This window comes from Martes martes (assembly GCF_963455335.1).
Source record: "Martes martes genome assembly, chromosome: 3".
NCBI classification, from domain to species: Eukaryota; Metazoa; Chordata; class Mammalia; order Carnivora; family Mustelidae; genus Martes; species Martes martes.
Genome location: NC_137890.1, coordinates 4,907,006 through 4,920,036, shown reverse-complemented (window position 1 = coordinate 4,920,036; position 13,031 = coordinate 4,907,006). Strand labels below are relative to the sequence as shown.

Here is a 13,031-nt window from a genome sequence, read left to right as displayed (position 1 = left end):
AGAGCATGAGTGGGGGGGTGGAGTAGAGAAAGAGGGAAAAACAGACTCTCTACTGAGCAGGGAGTCCGACTAGGGGCTCGATCCCAGGACCCTGGCATCATGACATGAGACGAAGGCAGACCCTTATAGTCGGAGCGACCCAGGTGACTCTGTGAAAATTATTTTCAAAGAAAATTTAAAACTTATTTTAGACAAGGACTGCATCATGAGTATAAAGACTGAGTTTCTAAATTATACTAATTTATAATTATAATTATAAAATAAATTATACTAATTATAAATTATAATTATATTATAATTATAATTATAAAATAAACTATACTAATTATACTAATTTGCACATTGAAGGTATGTTCTAATATTCTTTTCCTAAAGCGTAGATTGTGATTACCTGATAAACTAGAAATTGTGATTAAAAATCACCAACTCGGGGCGCCTGGGTGGCTCAGTGGTTTAAGCCTCTGCCTTCGGCTCAGGTCATGATCTCAGGGTCCTGGGGTCAAGCCCCGCATCGGGTTCTCTGCTCAGCAGGGAGCCTGCTTCCTCCTCTCTGTCTCTGCCTGCCTCTCTGCATACTTGTGATCTCTATCTGTCAAATAAATAAATAAAATCTTTAAAAAAAAATCGCCATCTCCTCTGGTAATTTCAAGCCAAGCCATTAAAAAAAAAAAAATTCACCCAAAAAACAAAAAAACAAAAAGTGCAAAGGAGTTCAAAATTGAGGAAAATTGGTTCATTTTCCTTTTTAAAGTTTAATGTATTATTTCCTTATGTGACACAAACATACATTTATGACCAAACACAAAGTAGAAGAAGGTCATTTAGATGGACAACATTTACCCGAACATTTTAGGGACCTTGGGCTTTTCTCACAACCGTTTGCACTAACACCTGTGCAGGCCTATGTGTACGCCACCTAAAATCCTTGCTAACTGATCTGAAAAAGTTTGCCATCTCAGTGCATTTTCCAGAAAACAGAGCTTGGCAGTTCTCTTTCCTTCGATCGGAAAACAATGGGCTGGGCAGAGAGCACGTGCAATGCTCACTTTTGGCGTGTGTGTTGAACAGCTGAAGACGTGTTACACAGGCTGTGAGCTGGGGTCAGTCCTCCTCTCACCTAGGGACCCGCGCTCTCCAGCGGTTGTGCGGGAAGGAAGCAACCGCTTCCGGGCTAATCTCAGGATGGACTGATGGCACTAGTAATACAAACACTGAACCAACAGCCGGGGAATGTGGGTCCAGTCTTCCTTCTGGAATAACAACGTTCCTTTTGGGGAGTGCGTGTGTGTGTGTGTGTGTGTTGGGGGGCTCTGTATAATTGTCTCTAAAGCGAACATCAGACGGGGCGAGCTCTGTAATTCAGGCTGAGCTGGGAACTGGACGGATTCCATGATCCTGTGAGGTGACTACAATGTCTAGAGCAGCTCGGTGTCTGCACCAGCTCCGAGGAGGACGCAGGGGCCTCACAGAGATGTCGAATCCAGACAAAGCAGGTACACACCATCATTAAGTAAGATTTCACTTGTTCTGGGAAATCCTTCCTTGCCCGACCCTTCCTAACTGAAATTTCCGAATTCGCGTTCCTCCCTCGCCTTACCTCCTTCCCCGCCCCCGTGCCAGCTGTGAGCGCTTCTGCGTCGTACCAGCCGCACACGGGGCCGGGAAACCTGCTGAGGATGTGTATGTCATCCCCCTGCGTGCTCTAGAGAGAATCTCGGACGGTTTGATTCAACCGAAGTCCACACTGACCAACTCGCCATCCCTGTGGCGGGCACTGCCCCTCCGTTAGGGTCACATTCAACAGTTCTGGCTTGAGCAAGTGGTGACTCTCCATCCTGGGGGGTTCAGAGAGGACTAGACGTAGCTGTCAGACACAGGAGGGGTCCCTTGTGCTGTAGGTTGACGGGCGACTGTGGGCTGATGTCCCTCGCAGCCTCCCTGGGAAGTGGCCTCGAGGAGGCCAGCTTACTGCTCAGTCCACCTGCAGGGCTCACCTGCCTGATGCCAGGTCAGGAAATGGCCACAGGTGTGGCCCTTGTTGGCTCTTTGGAGCAGCAAGCTCTGCGCTCGCTGTGGTCCAGGCTGCACGCTTCTCGGGGCTGCTTGCACGCGCGGCTTCCTCAACGTTCCCGGGTCTGACCCCTTCCCGTTCTCTTCCGCCAGGCGAGGCGTAGAGATGGACCGCAGGAGCACTCCTTGGGCTCGGCTAGAATCCCCCGAGTTGGTCTCGGGGAGCAGGCTCGTGACGGGTACGCTCCCCGCTTTCAGCAAGGCTGGAGCTAGCTGAGTGTATCCGCGGCCCCCCCTGGAATCCCTCAGGGGGCAGGTGTCTTTCGGCCCCGACACGAAGGACCGTGTGGTCTTCCTTCTGCTCTGGAGTGACGGCGCTTTCCGGGAGGACCGTCTAGACCAGAGATGGGCCCCATTAGACTCCGGGTTCTGTTAGCCTCTCAGAGAGATGAAGACATGGAAACCTTCTGGAGGCTGTGACTTCCCCAAGTTCACAGTTACGGGCAGAATCTAGACATCCTGACTGCGATTCAGGGCCTGTTTCCAGCATTATCCCCTTGTTGGAGGCAAGCCTGAGCAGTTGGGAATGTGTCGGAGGGGCATCGGGGAAGATAGCCCTGGGGATGAAGACCTGAACTCGGATCGGAATACGTGAATTTGAATAAACCTCAAAAAGTACCAGGTTTTAATGGAAGAAGACGTCCCCAGCACACAAAGTTACTACATTCTACTTTTTTTTTTTTTTATAACCCAGTTTCGTATTTCCTTATTTTACTCTAGTCATGCCATCTCCCCTCAAATTTCTCTTTTGACCTTATTTTTTTATATATTGATTAAGAAGGTCTGTGGCTATAAGTGGCCCTGGAACAAAAGTGTCATTTGGTCACTGTGTTCTCAGCCTCCACCACATTCTAGGAAAGAGTAAAACATATTCACACACTGAAGAGAATCCAGAAATTGAAGATAGCGTCGGTGTACAGATTAAAACCTACGGGCAGCTGGTTTTTCCACTAACATACTCTTTTTTAACGAGAAAATCTTTTATGTTATTTTAAAAAAACAAACTTAGCAGCTCCCAGTCGTGTCAGAACTGGATTTTGGAAATAATGTCTCCCAGTTGGGAATGCTCTCACGTGAATTATGAGACATAAGACGTTAAAAAAATTCCTCTCTAATCTCAACAATATGTACATCAAAGGATCCCCCCCCCCCTTTTTCTCAGGACTCCCTCCTCCTCTCACCTGCAGGCGACCCCCGCCGGCTGCAGCAGCGCAGTCGTGCCACCAGGGGGCGCGCGCCCCCCATCGCCTCTACTCAGCCCTGTCACCGTCACCAGCAACAGCGGCCCACGGCGCTCCCCCGGGGACAGAAACATAACCTGATTCTTGTCACAGCCCCCAAAAAACGAAATGCAGAATTTACAGAGATTTCTCAAAATATGTTTTATCTCCATTGTCAGGAACCCCCAGCAGACCAACTTTACTTTCTTTCTTCCAATAATTTACGAAAAATACAGCTGCAAATCCTGTCGACTCAATTTCATCTATCCATCAAATGGTAATTTTCATAATGTTTGTTACCATAGCACCCACAGCCTGAGATCCTCTGCTACTTCTGTTTCCCCCGTGTTGGTTCACTGCTACGGGTGAGCACTCAGGGACTTCTCCCGGGAATTCTAGAAGAAGGCGAGGGAGGGTGCAGGGGGAAACCCGCATAATTACCACGGTGAGGGGTTGACATCCAGAATCCACGAACGACTCCACCCCTGCACTGTGAAGATGAAGAAACGGAGTTTCTAAAATAGCTGTGTATTATGTGAAATGAGCTCGAGAACAGAACCCACCTTGGAAAGTTTGAGCTCAATAATGCCTAACATTAAAAGACAGCTTTCACCCTGACAGCGCGTCAGAATTTCTCCCCAATTAATTTTTCAAATACTCCTTCAGTAACGTGTCTGTTCTATTCTTTAAAAGAAAAAGAAAAAAAAAAAAAAACCAAGAGCAAGCTCAGACAAAGTGTCTTTCCTTTATCTCCTAAAACAGAATCAAAATTTAACATATACAGAGGTACTCTTCTTGTCATCTACGTTTGTGGTTTGAACATTTGGCCATGACCTTCTGCAAAATCTTCAAAGACAATGAGCAGTGGTAGATAGGCATTCTCAGATATTTAAGTTTTTTTCATAAGTGACGGGCTTACTAAGGATCACAGACATATGAAGTAGCAGGTGATCAAGACAAAAAATCTTTTGAATTCAAATATAGGAGATGGGTAAGTAGTGTAAACATCACAAACAATGATGTGCTAAACACTGAATCTCATAACTGTCACCAAAGCTGAACCCAAGGGCTGAGATGCCCTTTTGGGGCAGATGACAGGAATCCTGAGTGTCAGTCTATAGGTAAAAAAGCCTCTATGAGAGGAAGAACCGAATGTCCTATAATCCTACATCCCTAAAAGACTGGATGCAGAGGATTCTATGGAAAAGGCATCACACACTACTGGTTTGTTACCATGGAGAGGAACCTTGAACAAAATTGAGACTCCCTCGGACAGCATCTGGCAACGAGCCATCTGTAGGAAAGTGCTTATTGAATTCTTTTTTGAGGTTGATTCTAGAGGGCAGATCTATTCTTCTGGAATCTGTGAGTCGGATGTTCTTCCAATAGTGGGAAACCTTCATATTTAAATAAGTGGAATTTTAAGGGCAGTTCGTCTATTCTTTCAACTCTTGATGATAAATGATTATATATTTTTCACTATGTAGAATAGGAAAAAATTAAAACAAAAAGGTGGACTTACTGAAGGCAAGATTAAGACCAACCTATTGGTTAATTTCTTTTCCTAGAACTGCGTTTAGCTCTATATCAATAAGGAAGACGTCCTACGGGTATATGACCACTTGAGAACATGCAGAGTTGCTACAGGATAGCAGAGTTGCCATCCCAGGGGGCCTTAGGTTATCTGCAGCCAGGTGAGAAACTAAAAAGAAAAAAAAAATTCTATTTCTCTACTATATTTAGTCTAATTCTGCCTGAGTACCGAGGATATTTCATTCAAAATGCATAAAGGACCTGGCATGATTCATATGCACTCCACCACAAAAGTCACAAGTCACAAAAAGGTGACTTGTTTGGATCTTCATGTCTATCTGTAAGAGATGAACCACCAAAAACGGTGTGACAATGTTCGAGAATAGATGATATACCCATAAAAGTCTACCTAGGTCTTCTAGAAGTGTGACAAACGCCTTGGGTCCCTAGGTTTGACCTGTGGTCCCCGGGAGTTGTGCTCTGGGTTAACTTCTTCCCAGAAGGATGCTATTCTTGGGGGGTCATGTTTGGAGCCATCGTCAGTAGTGACAAGCCAGCAAGAGACTGACATCAATAGAAACATCTCTCTCATCCAGGTCCAGCAGCAAAATTCAAAGGACATCTGAGGGAGACATTGTGGTTGCTAGTTACCAAGAGAGAGAAGAATTCTTTAAGAAGGCCTGGTCAAAAAAAATTTTGTAGAGCATCAGTAAAATGCCTTCAGAATTTATTCTGCACATTTTTTGAGAACCCGAGTAGTGAAGGGAAGGAGAGCCCAACGGAGAGTGGTGAATGAAGAGGTAGGTTCTGGGGACTGAGTGATGGGATTCTCCCCAAAATCTTCTCGGCTCCATGGCATTTCCTCTGGGCCCAGTGAAACAACTCCCTTTTCCTGTCTGTTTCCTATAATGATGAAGCCATGGCTGTGAAAAAGCTGAATTTCCAAAACTCAAAGACAGTTAAGATCACGAAGGAGAAGACAAATACCATATGATTTCACTTACATTTGGGATCTAAAAAACCAACCAACCAACCAACCAGATGAACAAACAAAAGCAAAAACTGACCCATAAATACAGAGAATAAACTGCCAGAGGGGATGGGTGTGGGGGGATGAACAAAATGGGTGAAGGAGAGTGGGAAGTACAGACCTCCAGTTACGAAATGAGTAAGTCACAGGGACGAGGCACAAGAATAGAGTCGATGACATTATAATAGTGTTACGTGATGATGGGTGGAAGCTACTCTTGTGGTGAGCAAGCCTAATGTATAAACTTGTTGAATCACTGCGTTGTACACCTGAAACCAATGTAACATTGTGTGTCAACGATACCTCAATTAAAAAAATATATATATATGTACATATATATATGGTGGACCTTCTGCCCATGTTTTGCAGAAAGAGATTATAACCCATCTTTAGCTTTCTGATGACTTTGAAAGTGTACAAGGAAGAAGAATGAATATTCAAACAAAGTAGACAACAACCTCAAAACCTCAACAATCTAGTCCTTCATTTGAGGTTTTGAGGTTGTTGTCTACTTTGAGAACCTGGTGAAAGCTCCTGACTTTCTCTAGGAAAAAAATCTAGTTACCTGTCAATGAACAAACATAAAACCTTTACGTGAAATGCCACAAGTTTCTCTGAGGTCAAAATCATAGACACCTGCTGGACCATGATGTCGAGGAGAGGACCTTGTCTTAATGACCATTTATGGAAAGATTTTTGTGAATGTCAAGGAAATTAACAGCCTGTGTCTGATGAATTTCAGCCTAAATTTAAAGGAGGTGATACTAATTTATGTCCTTCCCTCTCTCCTTCTTCCTTTCCTTCCTCTTTCCCCTTTCATTTTCTGTCTCTCTCCCTCTTCTCTCTCTCGCTCTTGCCATGTCTTCCCATCAGAGAGGAGCTGGAAGGTGGTCTCAATGAATAACAAAAAATGGTTGGTAAATTCATTTACATTCTACAAATCACTTTCTTATGTACAATGGCCCTTGCCATCTCATGCTTTTCTCTTATCCATAATCTGCATAGCAAACACACCTGGGGGGTGTTTGCTGTTACTAATTTACTAATGACAAGCTGTCTGATGGCTCAGAGAGAAAGAATTTAATGCAAATAGGACAAAAGCCCATGTCTTTAGACTTCATTTAGATCTTCTTCCCACAAGACTGTGCAGCACAGGAAAGAGTCAGTTCTTAAGGCAGATTCTTAAGGGAGAAATGTGGTTAACTGTCTCTTGACTCTAAGTCTTATCATGTAGACTTAGAACAGTATGGCTGGTGGAGAGGTGTATGAATACGGGATCTAGAACTAATTTGATACCCTCATGTTGAACATCTCAATATGGCACCATTTCAGGGGGTTTCACAAAGTTTAATGCATGAAGGAGTCTTTCATGTTTCTCGATACGTACGGAAGCATTTTATCCTTAAAACCTGAAAATTAGCCCTGCCGCAACTGAAGCCATCTAGTGGGAAGGACCACCCAGCACTTTTTGTACTGGGATAGTGTAGAGCAACGACTCTGATTATCACGTCACCATGGCAAAGGGTCTTGTTCTCACTTGTCTACTCACCATTTAGTGTAAAAAAAAAAAAAAAATTACCTTCGGCTCGGGTCATGATCTCAGGGTCCTGGGATCAAGTCCCACTTCGGGCTCTCTGCTCAGCAGGAAGCCTGTTTCCCCCTCCCCTGCCTGCCTCTCTCTGCCTACTTGTGATCTCTCTCTCTCTGTGTCAAATAAATATATAAAATCTTTAAAAAATTACTCTTATTCTTTACATTTTATTCTATGTCTAAATTATGTAATGCTTGTGAATATCCAGAAATTAAACGCTGATACTGGTGTTTGGCCCCGTCTGAGTCATTTGCTGGAAGAAGCGAACATTGTTATGGGGACTATAAGATAAAATTGTATCTAACCTTTGTTGTGCATCTCTAACACACACATACACACATAAACAAATAACTTACGTAGACGGTTCTTTATGCTCTTGACACTTATTTAAGGTGAAGTAACACAAAACTTCTCAGAAAGACAGCCCCATGTGAAGAAGCAGCATAATTTAACTGGCCTTGTCACGTCCTCTGTTCTTATGTAATGCCACGATGTACACAGCATCCGACTACTGTAAGTCAGATTCAAACATCCCTCATGATTGCTAACATTTTTCCCCAGAATCATCCTTTTACAAAGCTAATGTTGTGGGTCACGGGCACTCTGTAGATAACGTGATCTCTCCACACCAAGTTCTGAGGAAAGCATGGAAAACTACCAGGCGTATCTTCAAGGTTACATCGATCCGTAGAAGGAAACAACAAAGCCAACCAGCGTCCCCCAGGAAAGCAGAGCAGCGGGAGAGGCTGTGGGCCAGACCCCACCACCCACTGTACCTGTACAGATGAAGCTGGAGAGTCCCCCGTAGATGACTTCATCGTTGTCGGGTAAAATAAACGGACACCTCGTCTGAACCTCCAAACAGTATTGCTTGCAAGGAATTGTCTTTCTGCAGTTAAACTGAGCGACTTCAAAGTACTGGGAACACAGCCAGGCTTTGTAGACAATCTGAAAAAAGAGAAGAATCAAAAATCGGGAGGGATGACAAGAGTTCTGTCTCTAACACAGGACATGCTGTACTAGGAGAAGCATGCTATAGTGCCAAGTGGATCCTAAGGAACCTCTCCTTTCCGGAAAGCTCTTTTACACAAAGCCGGCTGCAAGTGGTGACAACAGAGCAACAGAAGTCTGCAACAGAGCAGAACGTGGTTGAAAGGAGCCTTGAGGGAATGGGAAAGGGGACACGGCATTTGAGTTGACGTAGCTCCTTCAAAAAACAACAGAGTTCATCAGAACCTGGAGTTTCAACACCCACTGATACAGAAAGTAAAAAACAAAACAAAACAAAACAAAACACCATAATCAAATGTGTGGTCCCTTGCGGTCATCGAGTGCAGTGTGCAAGGTGCAAGGAGAGTCGGTTCTGAGCAGGAAGTCGGTCTAGCTATGCTGCCAGTGGACACTAGATGGCGCTGAGTCCCCTGCCACCAGAGCCAGCGGGTGGTGCAGACCGGCCCCGCCAGCAAGGGCTTGGGCTCCAGCGCCCAGAGCCAGGAGCATTACATTGATGACTCAGGAGTGCCCTGAAAACCTCATCGCCCCAAAGCCCGGAAGCACCCAAACTCGGTCAGAACTAACATGCGTTGGTGTGTTTCGGAGGGTGGGAAGGAAACCTCATCAAAACCCCAACCCGGACCTTAGGGATACTGCCCGATGCACGTGAATGCGTGTTAATGTTTAGTTAATCTGACAAAGGGTGGAACAATTATGACTCCATTTATCTCTGTTTTTGAGAGCTGTTTAGGAAAAAAAAAAATCGAAGAAAAGATCGTTTTCTATTATAAGGGAACAAACTGCACCTGAATCCGAAGAAAACAAAGAGGAAAGCATCCATCTACAGTTCAGGTCACTGTGATTTGGGTAGTCCCCAGATCCTAGGCACCAAGGGCTGTTGTTCGCCTGTTTCTGGGCTTAATGATATTCAGGGAAGATTTCGTCAACTCTGTCCTACCTAGAAACGCGATGGTTTACAGTTAAATGTCCGCTAAGAGCTCAGGAACCCTTGCCAACAAGAGGAAGAACAGTACCTAGTGTTTGTCAACTTTGTCCTAAGCACGGTTCGGGCTCTTCCCCCAGGTAAATTCTCAGGACACACCTAGGAGGTAACTGTAGGTCATGCTTTGCATACAAATGATAATTAGTAACGGAAGTAAATTAAAAATCCAGAATTCAAACCCCCTTTCTATCGGACTCCAGATCCCACGTCTTCAAAATTACGCTATGTTTAATCTGAAAATGTTTTTTTAAGAACTTGTAAAATCACAAGGAGTTGGCGGAATCGATCTGACATCAGCACCAAACGGTGAGTGCCTGGCCGATGTCTGTTTGGTGCTCAAATTTTATTCATAACTTCGCATCAGTTTGATCAAAGTGAAACTATTCTTTGATCAAAGGGCCTCCATGGCAGTAAAATGGGATACATGTGAAATTCAGATGTAAGTCTAGACCGCTGAGTAATGTATTTGCTGTCATCACTTATTTATTTATCTATTATATATTTATTTAATTTAAGTGGGCTGCACGCTCTCAACGGGGGGTGGTGGTGGCTGAACTCACGACCCTGAGATCAAGACCTGAGCCACGATCGAGAGTCGGATGCCCAAGCAACTGAGCCACCAGACACCCCCATCAGTACTTTATTTATAAGGGTTTATAATTCCTTAAAATGTGAGAGGAAAACATACAAATAATTTATAATCCCATAGGTCTTTTTAACAGGTCTTCACATAAAAGCATACATTAGAAAAACAATACCGCAATAGCTGAGGGAACCCCCGATTTCTTAAATTCAGGGTGGAAACAACACGTTCAGGTGTGTGGATGTAGGCCACAGGGACAGAGGTGGCAAGTGGGGAAGTGCCACCTGCTGTCAGAAAGAGGCTGGGAGGATGAGTTTCGAAAGAAAGAAGAGTGAATGGTTTTCCAACCATGCTTGCGGCAGTTGCATTATCTCAAAATGCCATCGGACATTTTGGACACAATGTATCATCTGACAGAGGACATCTATGGTATGAACCAAGCCCTGACCTAGGCATGGCAGTCTCTATCTTGTGATTCCTGGTTCTAATTTCCTTTTCTCGGCACTAGGGGAAGTGGACTATGTACATACCGCTAACACTAAACCTCCATTATCGGTTGTAAGATGTAGAGTTCCCTCTTTGCTCTTAGGGAATGCCCCAGTGTAATTCCAGAAAGTTGCAGGTATTTTTATGGGCCAGAATGTGCTCTCCGTTCTGCCTCCTACTTTGGTTTTGCACCATTTTTCAAAATCAAGTGGTTTCTGAAGAGCAAGTCCCGTCCTGGCCCCGGTAGACCCCATCTTGGGCACAACTTTGCCTGCTCTCATAGACAACGGGGATGGGGTATTGCATACTGGAGTCTGCAGGTAAATACACACATTCTCTTCGCATCACCCAACTGGAATGGATCCATTTTTCCCCCTTAAAACAGTTCCTTAAATGCTACTGCCACTGTATTTCCTTTGCAGACTTTTTCGCATTAAGGTCTAGTAAGTAGCGAAAGTGTTTTTTTATAAATATCAGCTAGTAGCTATGGACAGAAGTGCTCAGGACTCTGGATCTCCCATGGGACTATAACCACCTGTCAGGCCAGGTTTCAATGAACTCTGAGACTTTCAAAATGCAATGGAAGTTTCCTCATCGGAGCCTTAAACATCTTCTAAAATTTGAGTGCTGGGATGCGATCTGTCAGAAAGCCATCAGGGAAAGCTCCAGGCAGAAAAAGAAAGGGGAGGTCTTTATTTTTTACCTTGAGGGGATCGCTGCCATGTGCCGAGGCCAAGAATTTTTGAGTGTGAAATCAGAGGCTACAGTTTTTGAGTGTGAAAGGGAAGGCAGACAGGTCTGTGGTGTTCTTGCCTGAAAAGCGTTCTTGCCCGAGGTAATGCACAGGAATAAAACGGGCCGTCTTGGGAGGGACTGAGTTCCGTGAGCTCTCGCCAATGTACTGTGAGGAGGCTTCTTGGTAGGATGGTGAGAGAAGTGAATGGCTCTGAGGAACTGTTCCATGCCCTTCCAGGATGTTTTGAGGAAGGGAATTTGAGAAAGTTGGATGGTTTTCATTGGCACAAAGCTAAAGAAACCAGATGATCAATTTCTGTTAAAGTACGAAAGGATTTTCAAGCCAAAGCACGGGACGGAAAGTAAATACCGTTGTCTTCTTCTCCTCATAAAAGGTCTGTAGGGTGAGGGAGGTCAGGAGTCTTTTCTTATGATGGCCTCGCTTTCTCCTCTAGAGAGAAGATTAGGTAATTGCTTTCCTAGGTGTCCTCAATGGTATAAATGATCCTATGATGCTGAGCAATAATTTGGGAATGAAACAACATGGGCTTCCTATAATGGAAGGCTTCTATCCACTAAACGTTATTTTAGGGATTTCACAAGCCCACCACCGTCCCCCAAAGTGGAAAACATCTGTCAAAGTGTCAACATAAAGCAACGGTTTAAGTACGTTTGGAGTTTCACGCTGGCCTCAGACGAGGCGATGGGGTAAGGAGACAAGTTCCTGGCTGAACTACACCCACCCACATGCCCGCTCGAGGGCAAGGGGACCCTTTTATGTCTGGAGAGCAATGTTTGCCAGATAATCATACTCACGAAGGACGCTCAAACGATCTCTTCACCCGCACGCACTCCGCTCCGCATCCCTTGCAAACGACTAGTGACTATACAGAAACTACACAGAAGGAGCTTGGCAGCTGCCCATCATGCCCATCATGCAGCTAACAGGGAACACAGGAGCAACAGAGGAGGTGATAAATACGGCCTAAAGGAGAACATCTGAAAATCTCAAGAAGTAGACCGGGTGGTGGGGGGTTCTTTGTCTGGTTCCCAATTATGGGAAGCGATGGTAAGCTATTGGCCTCTGCAAAGGACTGGTTTACATGGGTAGAAGGATGAGCCTAAAATAGTCACCATTTTGTTCACTAGACGTTATGCACGGGGCCCTGAATAATCACGGTTAACAGGACGGCCGTTATAAATGGCCGTAGCACAAACCATGTCCGGTTCGCATTACTTCTCTTGGCCCTGGACGTTCCATTTGGATGTGGCTAATCCTGTGGAGAGCCTTTCAAAAACACGTAAGATTAATGTCTCCAATAGAAGTGGAGATTCTCATTCCTGTTCAATATGCCCGTCTTCCTCCCCCAGATCCGTGTCTGTTTCAGAGTCAGCAGGTTTACGTTGCAAATATATGTTAGCTTGCTGAAAACAATAACCAGGGTTGTTTTTTATCATTAAGGAAAACGTCCAGAAACGAAAGTGGCTGTCATCTTCCTATTAAAAGGTTGCTCTCCTATATCCGCAATCATTAGCAGCCTTCCTACATTTATAAGGTGCGTCGATCTGTTTTGTCAGGTGCTTTCCTGTCCGTTCTGAGGCAATCGTGGCCCGAGCTTTGAGTGTGTGAGTGTGGAAGAGTTGGTTATGGGCGTGATCGTCTGCTGTGCCCCGCGCCCCGGGCTCGTGCACCTCGGGCTCGTGCACCTCGATGCACGCGGTGTGCTGTTGCACTTGTGGATGGCGGCGGAAGTCAAGACAGGTGTCCACACTCCTGTGTCTGACTG

General features: G+C 45.0%; 1 protein-coding gene across 1 annotated transcript in view; it reads right to left on the bottom strand.

Annotated features, from left to right (window-relative positions):
* The window catches only part of NALF1 (NALCN channel auxiliary factor 1), a gene marked incomplete at both ends in the record, with an annotated part of 605,530 nt that overhangs the window by 26,475 nt on the left and 566,024 nt on the right, over nucleotides 1–13,031 (bottom strand). Inside the window, one exon of the mRNA XM_080799679.1 lies at nucleotides 8,221–8,392. Within this exon, the coding sequence (XP_080655805.1) occupies nucleotides 8,221–8,392 (172 nt within the window). The remainder of the gene's footprint in view (nucleotides 1–8,220; nucleotides 8,393–13,031) is intronic.